This window comes from Bombyx mori, chromosome 27 (genome assembly GCF_030269925.1).
Source record: "Bombyx mori chromosome 27, ASM3026992v2".
Classification (NCBI taxonomy): domain Eukaryota; kingdom Metazoa; phylum Arthropoda; class Insecta; order Lepidoptera; family Bombycidae; genus Bombyx; species Bombyx mori.
This window is the reverse complement of record NC_085133.1, coordinates 6164757-6180670: the sequence shown is the minus strand read 5'-3', so window position 1 is coordinate 6180670 and position 15914 is coordinate 6164757. Positions and strand designations below refer to the sequence as shown.

Below are 15914 nucleotides of genomic sequence, written 5' to 3'. Positions count from 1 at the left end.
AGTTTTTTGGTAAAGAATTTTCTTATCAAATTATTTTAGTACAGCACCATCTATGCGTTTGATTTGGAACTAAAATTCAAAATTTACGATCTCATCACAATTGTCATCACTGCATCTGTATCAGTTAGGTACTTCTATTATTTTCATTTAAATTAGCTTCAAATGTTTCAATCACTGATGTCTCAGGGGATAATGTTGTTAATTTTTTTATTATTTTATTATATTTTATGACCTGGTAACTAAGACTTTTTAGGTCAAGTTTATTCTAATTTATATTTTTATGAAAAATGATAATATGGAGTGAAATGAAATGAAGATGATTAATTTGAGACATTAATCAACTGAGACGAAATGAAATGAGATGATATGGGATGAAATATAATTTCAGTAAAATGGTGGTTATTTACTACTAAGACTTTTTCAGTGGACTTTTTGGAGGATCCGGGAAGCTACGTCCAGCGGCTTTGTTTAACTTTCCCACATTTGTGCACTTCACAGATATTACACAGTTAATAAACCACCGTGATTACACATTTAAACCTGAAGAAACATTAAATAGACAAAATAAAACAAATCACACAACTTCACTTCTCGGGTTCCCGCCAAAAAGTCCTAATATTGTTCATACAGCAAATTCAAAACTACCCTCAAAATTTTAGGTGATGAAAGTGCAAGCGACGATAGTCGGGAAGAAGCCCCACCTCGCTCTGCCGCACCGTCGCCTCGTCTGCTACTGCAGGTTGTACGAGATACCTGACATACACAAGAAGGAGCGACCCGGAGTCCATCAGAGAGAAGTAAGAGTCGCAGTCTCACACTCCACAGTTCATTTCGCGAGGCAGCTGCTCTTGAGCTGTTAGGTCTCCTTTGGAGGCGCTCGGGCAGCTGTTAGCGAATCCCACACCTTTGGCTGAGCCTATGCTCGCCCACTTGTCCACTTGAGGAAGGGATCTTTCACCGAGCAGGTGATATTGCTCGGTAGACCGACGTTCCAAATGTTGTTGTTGTTTTTTTTCCTGCCTATTCTAGTAACCTCGAGGGGTTATTATAGATTCACCGAGCTAAATGTTGTTGTTTGGAACTTATATATATTCAAGCTTATTTTGAAAATGTCGCAAGCGAGATTCAGGCATATATCAAATATCTTGTGTTCTGCGATGGCTACCGCCACACTCAATCTATATCTATCTATCTATATATATAAAAATGGATTGCTGTTCGTTAGTCTCGCTAAAACTCGAGAACGGCTGGACCGATTTGGCTAATTTTGGTCTTGAATTATTTGTGGAAGTCCAGAGAAGGTTTAAAAGGTAGATAAATGTGAAAATGCTCGTAATTCAATAAAAATAACAATTTTGTTTTTCCTTTGATGTCTCCCCCATCGGAAGGATTCCTTTTGTTTGTTTTAAGTTTATTTTATACTAGCGGCCCGCCCCGGCTTCGCTTGGGAAGTAGCGCACGCGATGTAAAGAATTTTAGATAATTTTTTTACACATTATTGGAGTTTTAGTAAGGATCCCAATTTTTTTTGAAAATATAATAAATATAGCCTATGTCACCCGGGGATAGCGTAGCTTTCCAACAGTGAAAGAATTTTTCAAATCGGTTCAGTAGTTTCGGAGCCTATTCAATACAAACAAACAAACAAATCTTTCCTCTTTATAATATTAGTATAGACAAAACTTTTTTTTTTATGTATCTTTTATGTATCGATTGAGGCACTGTGAAGTCTGCCGGGTCAGCTAGTTATATATACTTATTTTGTGTCAGGTATTCCTTTTCAACGATCTACTCGTGATCACGAAAATCTTCAGCAAGAAGAAATCGTCGGTGACGTACACCTTCCGACAGTCGTTTCCGCTGTGCGGCATGGTGGTCAGCCTGTTCTCCGTGCCTCGTGAGTTAGATCACCACCTACCTCACTCCAAAACATATAAGAACACTAAAATTCACTATAACAAACACCACGACGAAACGTTCTCTTTGATACAATTTTATTTTTGTAAGATTGTTTAAAAAAAAACATTTATACCTACCTACCTTCATAAACCTATAAATAAAGTCAAACACCAATTATGGTTTCCGTTCATCTTGTTGAAGAGTTTTATACGAGTCATTAATGTTACGCATGTCAACAGCTGTCTAAGACGGTCAAACGAATTAATGACTAAGCTACCCCCACTTTCTACTATTAATACGAGTGACTATTGTCGCACAAAATATTACGACTCGAGCAGCCGACTGAGGCGGAGCTCTCTGTTTGTATCGTTATACACGCTAGATGCAATAACTGGAATTCATTGGAAAAGTGAGTCTTAATGACTGTCGCTATGGAAGGCAATGATAATGATAAAGAGAATGACGTCAGCTTTTCTCCGTCATATACATTTGGGACATGGACCTCGTGCCTCAAGGGGGAGGGGGGGGGTGCTCATTCACATTGTGATCGCAATAAACAAATAACCATTTTATTTATTTATATATCGATTTGTCTAACGTTTATCAACTTTCAGATTACCCGTTCGGCATACGTTTGTCTCGTCGAGTCGACAACCGTCGCTTGTCTACGTTTAACGCTCGCAACGAGCACGACCGCTGCAAGTTCGCGGAGGACCTTCGCGAGAGTATCGCCGAGATGGACGAGATGGAGGCCATGAGGATCGAGGGCGAACTCAACAGGGGGAAGGGAAGGAACACCGGGAACAACGCCAGGAACGGTAAGAGAGCTGTTCTGAGACATTTATTGAGCTTACATACATACTCTAGGTAATAGGTACTTCTAGGTACCACCGCCCTGCCTATTCACTGGTGGTAGGACCTCTTGTGAGTCCGCGCGGGTAGGTACCACCGCCCTGCCTATTTCTGCCGTGAAGCAGTAATGCGTTTCGGCTTGAAGGGTGGGGCAGCCGCTGTAACTATACTTGAGAAGAAATGGTATATGATAGAGGAGTATGGTAAGAAAAAACATGTTGCGCCGACCCCAGGTGACTGGAAGAAGGACAGGAGAATGATGATACACACTTGAAGTCGTCGTGGCCTAAAGGTTAAGACGCCCGGTGTACTAGTATCGAGGGATGTGACTGGGCCGATGCTCGAATCCCGCAGGCAGGTTTTTTTTCTTATTGCTTAGATCGGTGGCCGAGCTCCAATTGAAGAGTACCAATATACTACTTATTCTAAGGAAATCTTCACGAATTACTTCAACGATGAAAGAATAGCATTTTGTAATCAAAATGAAACCCGCGAAAATTGTAGCATATGTAGTCACTAAACAACTGAGACGTAAACGTCAAGTTATATTGCCAATGGTAACTTAGAGCCCATAAACATCAACAATGTAAATTTAGTCACCACCCACTTTGAGACATGAGTTCTAAATCTCAGTTTTTACAATACAACGGTTGTCAGAGCCTTCAAACCGAAACGCACTACTGTTTCACAGCAGAAATAGGCAGGGTGGTGGTAAAGCAACTCTAAATTATAAAAAGAGTGTGTGTTTAGGATTGAAGTAAAAATTTATTTAGCTCCATCTAGATGTATATCTATGTGTATAATATATTGCATACTACATAATTATATTATTTTTCTACTAATACTTAAATTTATTATGGGTTTTCATTGATAAATTAAGATTTTTGATAGCACTTATAGTGTAATATAGTCAATAGGTCAACTATGTCTCAGATAATACGAAACGTAACTCTCTCACTCTTTTTCTTCACTAACTTATATCTCCGTCTCAACTTCTGTTCGCGTCGCCCGATCACACTTTTCGTAACGCTCTCGATACGCATTCACCAGCTTACTCCCCAAGTCAAGCGTGCTTAAAGAAGTTTTACTTCAATAAAATAAAACAATTCACACAACTACGCTGCTCGCATTCCCGCCAAAAAGCGCGTTATACTAACAGTTTGTTTGTTTATATGTTCGTAACAGTGATGGAAAACCGAGACAGCGGCGTGGCTGATGTTGAAATCGATCACCAGCAGTGCGTCGACCACGTCCACATGCACGGGTATGTTTTTTTTTGTTTTCTTAGGACTGAAGGATTACTGGAGACCTTTCCAGTTACACCAGGACAGGAAGGCGAGCAAAGGCTCAGCCAGGAGGGGTGTGATTTGCTAACAGCTGCCCGAGCGTCTCTAGTTTCAATATATTATGTCAATTCCGTTCTTATTATAAGTAACATCTGGGTTATGGTTGTAAGTTTTTTTCCTAATTTGCATAGCACAAGTTGTGTTTAGAATCTTATAGAAGAAGGAGTTTTAAAGCTGGATACATTTTAGATTTTTTGCAATAATTCAAATAATTCAAAATTAATTCAAAATATGCCAGATTAATTCATAATTTACTCGCTCTGATAGCTACCGGGCATTGTATGTAAAAGTATAATATCATGATCAGCGCCATCTAGTATACATACTAGGAAGTGATGTGCATTGTCTTTGGTTGTTTCCAGCGTGGTGGTTCCTCCTCCGCCCTCGTGTCCAGCACCAGCAGCCCCCTCCAGGCTCTCCTCGAACCCACCGCCCACCAGCATCATCAAACGGAACGTGCTCAGCAACTCTCTAGTCGATATCAATGACCCGGGTAAGTATATAGACCCATATGTCCTTTGAACTTCCACCTCATATCAGAACAATCAGACTGTTATTTGAGACATCAGAACGGGAATGCCGCCTCAAATTGAAATATGAAGTCGAAATCGAATCGAATCGAAGTCGAAGTCGAAATTTTGAAGTCGTCGTGGCCTAAAGGATAAGACGTCCGGTGCATTCTAGCGATCTAGCGATGCACCGGCCTTCGAATCCCGCTGGCGGGTATCAATTTTTCTAATGAAGGGTGGGGCAGCCGTTGTAACTATACTGAGACCTTAGAACTCATATCTCAAGGTGGGTGGCGTATTTACGTTGTAGATGTTTATGCGCTCCAGAAACCACCTAACACCAGGTGGGCTGTGAGCTCGTCCAATCATATAAGCAATTTAAAAAACATGTCCATGCACCGGTGATTTCCTTAGTCTATTTTTCGTCATCCACCAACACACATAATAAGTGCACTCAAATTATCAGTAAATTCATATTAGTATTTAGTTCTATAAAGTCTTCTCAGAGGAAACTTTGTTAATAACAGAGACAGTACGTTTCTTTTACGTGAACGGTAGATAGCGGCTTTTTTCTGCCCTCGGCTTTGCTGACGGCCATGAGTGACGGTAACCACTCACCATCAGGTAAGCCGTATGTTCATCTGCCTACAAGGGCAATTTAAAAAAAAGCCAATTTACTGGAATGGTAGGTAAGTTTGCATAGTAAATAGAATCAAAAAACCGCCCCATATTCCAATGTATTAGTTTGCTTAATTGCAGTGGCTCTTGCAGCGGAGCGACTCCAGCGGCGCGGGTCGGTGGGGTCCCTGGACAGCGGCATGTCCGTCTCCTTCCAGCAGGGAAGCAGGAACGCATTACACGCCACTTCACCGAGACATCCCACGGAACAACGGTCGCCGGGTAAGGAATAATTCTTAGAAGCGTTATTTTAAATTTAATGTCTTTGGTATTGCCAATGTCCATGAGTTACGATTATCGCAGAGACGGTCGATGAAGTAATTAGATTTAGCTTACAGTTTTACGATTTGGATATCTATCAGTTTGGTTTGCGTCATTTTGTTGAAAGTTATCGCGCGTCACCTGACGTATGTGCTTGGTGCTATAATACCTTCAAATCCTTCCATTCCTTCCATAAGGTGTCGTCATCAATGATGAATACTGAAGTCGTTTGGTCTTAAGAACGCGCAAGATGAAATCGTAATTAAAATATTGATATCATCTATATTATGTCGCATCCGGATACGGCAAACGAAACGAAAGCGCGCCATCTAGTGGGTGGTAGCCGCAACTACTAGACGAACGTCGGCTCACTTCGAGTGGCGTGCTTCGGCAGAGTCGAGATGTCATTGCTCGAGTGGAATCGAGACGCATTGTTTGCCTGACCAGGTCCTTAAAACTGCGATACTTTAAGACAAATATTTTTTTGTATAGAAACTAGCGACGTCTTGTAGCGGATGCCCCTAAACTTATATGTTGTTAAAAATAAGGCATTTAATTATTATATAACTAAACACAGCAAATAAAAAAAAAATCATACAGGTCTTCATTTGCTATAGACAAATTGATTAAATTTTATAAATTTTTGGTTTCTGAATTTTACAAAATCCTTCATTACAAAATAAAATATAGGATAGGTAATATGTTACTGCCATCTACAGGAGCAATGAGAAACTAATCGAAGCGAAGCCATCTATTGGCCGACGCCCGTAAACATTTTTGTTGAGTGCTCGAGTTGCTTATCTATAACTAATTTATGTGCATTATCTATGTGCCTGACTTAGGAAGAGTGGAGACTTCTCGGAACTGTCATTGTTTCGTGTTACGCAAGCTCTTTGTACGATTAACCACCGTCCGCTCACAATGTCACAAAAATTATGAAGATATCTGCCCATTCTGCGACATATATAAGACTCGATGCCTCTAAATTTCTTATTAGCACAGTAAATGAATATTTTTTCAGTTTACATTATGTATAACTGTATAAGTATAAGTAGTATAAACTGTATAAGTAATATATATAACTGTATAAGTTCCTACTTCTTTTGTATTTTATCTTGTATATTTTTATTATTTATTTGTATTTAATCGTATGTAAGTTTATCTTTTAGGTTTTTTTTTATTGCCTTTGTAGGCAGACGAGCATACGGTCCACCTGATGGTGAGTGGTTACCGTCGCCCATGGACTTCAGCAATGCCAGGGGCAGAGCCAAGCCGCTGCCTACCACTTAATACTCTCCACAAGCCTCGTTTGAAGAAGGACATGTCATAGCGCTCGGGAAACACCGTGGAGGGGAGCTCATTCCATAGCCGGATGGCACGTGGCAAAAAAGAGCTCTGGAAACGCACTGTGGATGACCGCAGTGGCTCCAGGTAGTATGGATGAACTCTACTCCGGTGGCGGGCGCTGCGATGGTAAAAACGAGATGTCGGTATCATCTCAAACAATTCCTCAGAGCACTCCCCATGGAACATACGGTACAAAATACAGAGGGAACCGAAGTCCCTCCGCAGACCCTTTTCACATGTGTATATAAGTATATATTTTTATGTAAGTTTATTAAGATATAGCAACGTCCAGTTCACTTATTCCTCTTCCGGCAAGGTTGCCTGGAAGAGATCGCTTTCAGCGATAAGGCCGCCGATTTATATCACCGACTTTTGTTTTATTAGTTTACTCTGTACATAATATGGTGTTAAATAAAGAGTTATATTATTATTATTATGTATTTTTGTCAAAGTAACACATTTAATCGTCCTGTATGTTCCGTGCTTGCTACAAATGCGTTTATTCTTTTCCAGGTCGTTTGTTCGGCGGCATATTCCCGGGACGTATTCGTAAGCTCAGCGCCTCCGGGATCCCGGACGCGAAGCACGGGCAGGTCGGGAAGAGCACCGAAGTTTGAAGTGCAACGAAAACATAATAATTACAGTAACGAACGAATCCATTCGATTCGGAGCAATCTTCTGCGAATTTCCTCTCGTAATAATTTGGAAATATTGCATTTTTTTAGGTTTACAGTTCAGAGACAGATTTTATTATGAATTTTTCATGATTATGCATGTTTAATAGCACGCGCTCGATAATATTTCGCGATTCTCGTGGTCGGCTACAAACGTCGAATACCTCGATACGTTTAGTGCCATCTTGTGTTTTTATTTTTTTATTTTCGGAACTACATTGCTGGTTTTGTTTTGAAAAATAGGCAATGTATCGTTAAATGCTGTAGACGGTTCTTAATGGCAACCTTTAATTAAAAAAGAATTGCTTACGTTATTAAAATTCGATAAAATATAATCGTTGTCGATAAAGTCAAGAAACATTTGTCGATTAAGTCGATGCTAATTCGATTTTCTATGTCGAAAATCGATTGGTAAGTATTTCTAAAATTCATTAAGTTACTTTAAAAGCAATCGGTTTTAAGGCAAGATTAATACAGAACAGAATTTGATGAAGGATTATTTCATGCGATAAGGTGCCAACATCTTTTTCTGTAGAAATTAAAAATATATAACCGTCGTTGTAGCGAGGTAAAATTTTTGAAGCTTTCGATTATCGCAATCCAAAATCGATACTATATCGATTTGAGATGTTCTCATTAGTGTTGACTATGATCTAGATATCGATAAAAAAAGTCGATACAAGAGTGTACGAATTCGGAATTTGAGGCTCGAAGCGTTTACGTCGAGTCGTAAATAAATCGAAATATGGGTCCACGTTTACTGATGATAGTGTTTTGACACGTGTCAGTTAGAAATAAATTGTCAATAATTCGAAAGTGAAGCTTACTGACACCGCGCACTGCGAGCCTCCACAATACAATAGAGACATCTACCTCATTTGTGATCTTAGCTATTTGCATTGACATGTCAACAGCCTTGACAATCCATTACAACAAAAATATACCTAACATGAATCATTATTAATGAACACTTTCTTCGTTTTGGAAGCTGGTAATACTTACTAATTACTTGACTTGAAGAATTATTGATAATTTATATTATTAACTAGCTAGACGTAATAGTGCCGTCGTTGTGTATTTAAATAATACCAAGCAGAGTCGAAGTAAAGAAATAGCTGAAACGTACGTTACCACAAACTAATTTAATATTTTGGTGAGCTTTCGTGAGTCTTGCTCATGATTTAGTACACTTTTAAGGTTTAATCTGTTCGGTTTCTTATTTATTCAGATTTATAATTATAATGTTTAGTAGAGTCGATTCATTTCTTTAGAATAATTGTACATACGTTTGGATTAGAAAAAAATAATAATAATGCAATAGTAACTCGAGCACAGGATACATCTAAAGCAATACATAGATTACACTTGTTAAATTATAAATTTATATCGATATAAAAACTTGAAAAAAAAAACGAATTTATTCATAATTGTTGAAGATTTTTAATAGATTTAGATTTTGATGAAAAATTGAATAACTTAGAGGAGTTCTTAAAAAATTGTACTTAATATGTTTCTCGAGTTGTCTCGATAATTTTCATCGATAATCGATTGATCTTTAAAACGGAATCACTGAAGTTATCGATTAAGATTATCTCGATAACTGAATTCTATCTAATCTCCCATCCCTGTTTGTTGTAAACGAATTCTTCCAAAATTATGTACGATTTTCTTCACACGACTGTACAAAAAGGCTGCTTTTGACTTTTCGACTTCCAACTTACGTTTTATTTTCTTTTGAAGTGTACCCGGTAGCGATATGTACTTATAAGAATATGATCGATCTTGTGAAACAGTCTTATATTAGTACTTACAACGCCACTATCGAGATAAATTATTATTATCAAAAAAAAATCGGGATTTTTTGCTTCATGAACATTTACACTCAATGTAGGATTTTTATACTTTCATTCGCCGAACATCACTATCTTTTGACGTCATAAGATCGGTTTGCCTACATTCGTACCGAAGTGAATTTTAAGTTAAAATGGCTCGTCATAGTCGTCGCGTGCTTCGAAAAAAGCTTTAGTGAAAGCGAAATATTAAACCAAAAGTAAGCAACTGTCTACTATGATCCATTAATTCCTTAAGGCTTACCAACAGAAGTTACAGTAGAACATAAATAAAAATTATTCAATATTAGAACACATGTTTAATGTAACTCTAATAATACACAGCCTTAGCTTACATTAAATAATGCGAACTAATAAAAGAAAAAGAAAACAATAATAGAAATACCTAAGTAACCTATTCAACTAATTTTAAAGAGTATTTTAAAATTCATAAATGATTTTCTTAATACAATTAACAATAAATATCCTTTGTATTTAACAGACGAAGGACTTTAAAAGCCTTAAGGAATACTTAATTTTAAGCTGCGGTTTCGAAAATTATCGTCCTTGGTTAGATTCAGTTTACCATTTTTCAAGACTTCAATATTTATAGGAGTTAATTCAGTACGATATTTTCTGTTGCAAGATCGATCATAACATCATTTAAGTAACATTAACTAGGAAACTGTTGACTTTGTACGCGTTACTTAGACTTGTTATATGTACTGTTCGATAACAGTTAGTTAATAGCCGCGTTTGTTGAATAATATTAAAATACGTATAACATATATAGTGACGTCATAAATTTCTCTAATCTAAAACTGTTTATTTTTTTAAATCTGAACTTATTTCTTTTTCGTGTCATTTTTACTATTATTATAAAATATATTGACGTATCCTTTATAACAGTTTTTGTTTGATTGGCGATAAAGCAAAAGCTTAAGTTTATTATTACAGTATTTTATGACAGGTTTTGTCAAATTAATAAAATCATAGCACGTTTGTCATGTAAATAAATATTTACAGAAGAAGCGTGATTGTAAAGTTGGTTCTATTGCCTCTGTGTTACGCATACATTGCCTAGTGAAAAGATGTGAACGAATAATGGAATAGATCACAGTTAATTTTAAAATTCAACCAACTCTCAACTCTAGAATTTTCTAGGGATATCTCTTCCAATTTTAAATATAAGTCCTAAACTTTTTTCATTCGAGTATTTTTTCGCGCTGCCGTAATGCGATTGATACTGCGGACTCCACAAACGTAATCTAATTGTGTACGCTTGAATAGGGATTATGCATGTATTTTTTGAAACCATTCTACTAGTTATTGCTTTACCAAAAACAAATATAACACATCCGTAATACAAACCATTCGGCAATTTTTTATTTATTAAAATCACTATAATTTTGGGGCTATTTAAAGGCGGCCATTTTGGCACGCTTTTTCTGTGACGTCAGATTACATTAAAACCGGTTTCAGTCATTATGTTGAGTCTTTCTACACAAGAATGTAATAATTTAACACTGAGAACTTATTATTTATTAACTTAACATGAAACAAATGATACACATAATCACTAGAAGCCATACAAACAACTTGTTGACCCTGTTGACAGTGTAGTTTGACGTCACATTTTGTTCCACCAATAGCGTTGCGTTTTAGAAATTTGCGAGGGAATTTGAAAAAAGCCAATTTTTTATGATTAAATTTCACTATTAAATCATGATAAATTTCAAAAATAATTGTATAGGTATGTGTTTTTAGCAATCAAATTTACAAATAAAAATGTTTTTTCCATCTTGGAGTCACGTGCATATTCCCTATTATCGCGTCAATCGAGCCATCGACGAGCATCAATTAATTCAGTGACAAAGAGCCAATTCGCTTTTGCAGATTTAATGAGAATCTCCCCATCATAATGACGTAAAATTCATTGGGATTTTCAGGATTAAATGTGTGCGTGTGTGGGTTTTCCCATGAAGTGTTCTGATAAACGCGGTAGTTCAGAAAAACTATCGCCAAATTTGTCATGCGCGACGAAATTAATGGAATTGATAAATGTGTTTTTTGTTCGTTCGAATTTGAACTTTATTGCTAAGTTTAGAGAAAAAAAAAAACTTTCTAATGCGGTTCTTTGAGTCTTATAGCGAGACTTAAAATAATAGCTAGATATATTTAAATTGAAAATGAATCATTGTATTTGTATGGCTGAGGTATACAGCATCTGGAAACACGTCAGAATCTCTTTAAATGCTTATTTCCATTATTAAAGTTTATTCCTGTATAGAATAGTGAAAGTATTTACTTTTTTAAATGATTTTTCGAATGTGTGGTTCATTGAAATTGAAATGAAAAGCTATTTGGCTTAAGCAACATTTCCCTTAATAATCTACATTTATCTTTGTAATTACTTACTTACTTACTTAATAATTAGGTTCGTTTTATTTATTAATTTATTTAATATATTTTGTACACACAGCTGTTAGAAAAAACACGACAATACGGATACAGAGTACAAGGGCACTACTTATTTCATGTTGAAATCTCTTCCAGTAGGCCCGCAAAAGGAGAGAAGAATAAGGAACTCAAACCTAGTGCATACAGTAAACATTACATATAATAATATATACATATTACAAGATACAAAACAATATATATACATACAAATATACACACACACACATATATATATATATATACACATACACACATACTTACTTTATATTATAATACATTATACAAATATAACATATACTTTTATTTAAGATGGTAAGGATAAATAGTTTTATTTGGTATTAGTATCAACAATTCGATGTTTTTAATTGAAGTTTAATTATGTTTACCCCATTCGAATAGCCGAAGAAGTTTTTTTTTCTTGATATTTTTTCCAAATTTTAAACTTCAAACGGCTCGCCTGTAAAGTTGCAAAAATGTTGCTTAAACCAATTAGCCTTTCACGCCTCGATATAATGATAGGGTTGTCATCGTTTGGTCGATACCTAAATGTGTCCATACAAAAAGTAACCATGTTGTAAAAGAATAATTCGAAGAGTTCTTTCTTTTCAATTGTCTTTATTTAAGACGTTCCCTAGTTTAATGAGGATTTATATTCTGTATAATGAAAATCGTATCGAGTTTAAACTTAATAAATAAAAAGATATTTCTTATATATTTTTTTTTTAAATAAGAAATTATATCGTGTGGAAATATTTGCTTTTTGTAAATTTCGCTTAGAGCCAAAGATGTAATATTTTCTGTGTTCAGCGCCTTTCAAAAGAACTGTCGAATTAAATACGATTCTCGACGAATACCATTGTATTCCAATTTAATTCTTCGATTAAATACAAAAGTCTTAAAAACGATGAAAGAGTTTTGTTTTGTAGAAAATTGTTTCTTACATCTTTAATTTTAAGATTGAACTTATTTCTATGATTCACTTCTCACTTAATCTTTTTTGCATAATATGAACATTATGTGTCAAAATACGTAATTATTTTTAAGCTATTGCATAGCTTTTATCGCGGGCTTTGAGCGCGGCGACCGAATCAAGAAATTCCATAACGAAAATAAAACCTAACACCCATCCCCACTCCGCCTACCATGTAGCTCGCGTTCAACACATTCGCACGTTGCGCTTGTGTAGTGTTTGTGAAAAAGCGCGCGGTATGACGTCGCACTGCATCATGAAAAGTCTGCCCATCTCTCTCTCGCGCGGTCTAACTTATGAGTGTGAAGGGGACAGTTAATGTTTTGCTTTCGTTAATGATTAGAAATATAGCGTGCTCTTATTTTATTATTGTTTTAATATTCAATTGTTATTGTCTAATTATAATTGCATAAGTTGATAAAGAATGCTATGCAATAGCTTTACCGCGGCAGTCCCCGAGTGCCACGCGTGTTTTTTTTTATATTTATTTTCATGAATAGTAAAATGTTTGCGTAATTTTGTATTCTTCCCTACTTAAATGCTATATAAATCTACTTAGTAATAAATGCTTAATTAAAAAAAGAATTGTAATAAAAATATTTTCAATGCATAATGTTCATAAATTAATTTAATAATTAAATCTACTATCTTTAGTTATAAGTTTTTTTTTTCTGTAACATAAACACTAACTTGTATCTCCCTGTATGTATATTAAAGAGTACTTTTCTAATATATATCCTTTAGTTCGTAAATTGTTGAATAAAATTTAGAAATAAGTAACGAACGCGTGACATTTGCGTATTTCTTGGGCGTGTCCACTCATTAAAGCCTAACTGTATGCACAGCAAAACTGTAGACATCAAGTTTATAAACGAAATTAATTGATAGACACAAAACTTTGTAGACGGATATCTTTTATTAAAAATTATAACTTTGATTATTGAATAACGAGAGTAGGTGTTTCGGTTAATTAAGATTATGAAAGATTCTTTTTTTTTTGTTAAATTCGAAGTAAAATTAGAAGTAATGTATTTTCGTGTTTGGGTTTCAGATATCAATTGTATGTTTTGGATTGACAGTAGCTATAACAATAACTTTCCATTTTTTCCGGAGATGGTGATTTATGGTTGGAATATTACATGTCCAAACTGTTATTTAAAATAGGGTATCTTTAAATATTTCACGTCCACATAATTTCGGTATTTAGTAAATAGTGAAGATGCCTTCACTATTGTCCGCAAGTGTACATACACATTGTACACTTGTGAACATGAATAAAAATGTGTTGACATATATTTGTTTCCGTCAAATTTCAAATGCACACAAAGGTTTACAAGATGCATACAGCTGAGTTTTGCTGAGTAGCCTCGCCTCACAATGTATCTATAATATTGTTGAGAGTTGCTACAACTAAGTCACTTACAATAGTTCTATTTAAAAAAAATACAATGGAAAACGTATTTATTTATTAAATATGAATTAACATTCATGAGGGAAATGTTGTTTTATTTCGTACCTTATTTTAGTTTGAGCCTTTCACCTGTGACCCGTAAACCGCTGACACTAATAAACACATATTGAATTCAGGGTGATGTATCACCTTAACTTAAATGAAACATTGGATGTATGTGTATAGTCCTTAAAAGAATATTAAAGAATTTACCTAAAAAGTATGACATACATAAAATAATATGAGATATCATTTTAATCGTAAACAATTATTATCTCATTTTACTGTATGGAGCGGTTTGGTTCTGCCCCAGGCATTGCTGACTGATGGTAACCAATCACCGTCAGGTGGGCCGTATGCTCGTCTGCCTGAAAGGCAATAAATAAAAGCATAGACGGGCGAGTTCGGTTACGGCGCAAGGTGAATTCCACCACCATTGAGGTTTATGCCCGTATAAAACATTGTTCCCTATCAAATCAAAATGCACTACTGCGTCGCGATAGAAATGTACGATGGTACGAAACCGCATTCAGTATCATGTCGATTTCCAAAAAAAGTAATTATTGGTCACCTTCGACAGAGGGATGACATTCTGTCTTCTGTCTGTTCTTATAAAAATAGTCCGGGACCAATTCGCGTTCCTACTGACTCTACCATGAGATCCAATAACCTTTGCATTAGGCACCTTCAGCTCTAACACTAGGAGCAGGCCTAAGGACGACTTTGTCGAACTCGACAAAGAGGTCGATGTGCAACCTAACCTATGCATCAGCCCGTTGAGTTTCTCGCCGGATCTTCTCAGCGCGTCGTGATTCCGATCCGGTAGTAGGTTCATTCGCGAAGCAATTGCTCTTGAGTTATGAGGTCTCCTTTGGAGGTGCTCGGTCAGCTGTTGGCAAATCCTACCCCTCCTGGCTGAGCCTTTGCTCGTCCACTGAAAAGTCGTTCGGGGCGCTAGTAATCCTTCAATCATAAAAAAAACTGACTCTACCCCATGAAGCAAGTGCTCTACAAAACTTGCATACGCATCGCCATGACTTATCAAAGTGTAGTGATTGTTCACGAGGCCCTTACCATTATAAGCTTTCTCCAGGTCATCCAATTCCGTTTTTGCATATGACAATTCGATTTGTCATAAGGTTTCTTTAAGATGTTTGTATCAAGGTAATGTTTTATATTTTTATGTTCCTATTTATATGTATGTACATGTTTATGAAGAAGTATTTAGGCCTGAAAATTTTCACAGTTGACTACACATCATCTCAAAACTACATTTAGATGAGTGATTATATTCGCAATATATTTAAATAAAAAAAAAACTTCAATTTTTGATCGAGGCTCTTGACTGTTTCTGTCTAGAAGTATACCACACTCCTTGAAATTCAACCCCACGAAACCTGTTACTCTACGTGGAGCGATCATTTCCCTCATTAAGCCAACTCATTTCTTTCTCACAAGCTAGGATTGTTTAACAGTGGCTTCAAAAGCCACAGTACATCTGACAGCGATAGCTATCACTTGTAAGGCATCGTACTAAGCTGTCCTTAGCGAGTCAGGTGAACCCGCGTCGATACATACGTACGCGCTGTATAATAGTCAACGTCATAAATTTCCTAGACAAACGAAATAATTCTATGGA

The 15914-nt window shown here is 36.1% G+C and overlaps 1 protein-coding gene and 1 non-coding gene across 22 annotated transcripts in view; one reads left to right on the top strand and one right to left on the bottom strand.

The window, feature by feature from the left end:
• Positions 1–14323, top strand: part of LOC101744693 (IQ motif and SEC7 domain-containing protein 1) — a 246308-nt gene extending 231985 nt beyond the window's left edge. For 19 of the 21 annotated variants that reach the window (XM_021346151.3, XM_012697759.4, XM_062676497.1 and 16 more), the window contains 7 exons: positions 660–797; positions 1771–1897; positions 2514–2717; positions 3937–4015; positions 4460–4590; positions 5366–5506; positions 7406–14323. In XM_021346151.3, the coding sequence (XP_021201826.1) occupies positions 660–797; positions 1771–1897; positions 2514–2717; positions 3937–4015; positions 4460–4590; positions 5366–5506; positions 7406–7509 (924 nt within the window). In that variant the 3' untranslated portion in view covers positions 7510–14323. The remainder of the gene's footprint in view (positions 1–659; positions 798–1770; positions 1898–2513; positions 2718–3936; positions 4016–4459; positions 4591–5365; positions 5507–7405) is intronic. The other 2 variants (XM_062676490.1, XM_021346153.3) reach the window with 1 other exon arrangement.
• On the bottom strand, positions 9368–9470 carry Mir3410 (microRNA mir-3410). Its single transcript, NR_107688.1, is given in 1 exon segment — positions 9368–9470. It is a non-coding gene; the product is annotated as a microRNA mir-3410 (primary transcript).
• Positions 14324–15914: the final 1591 nt, after the last annotated feature.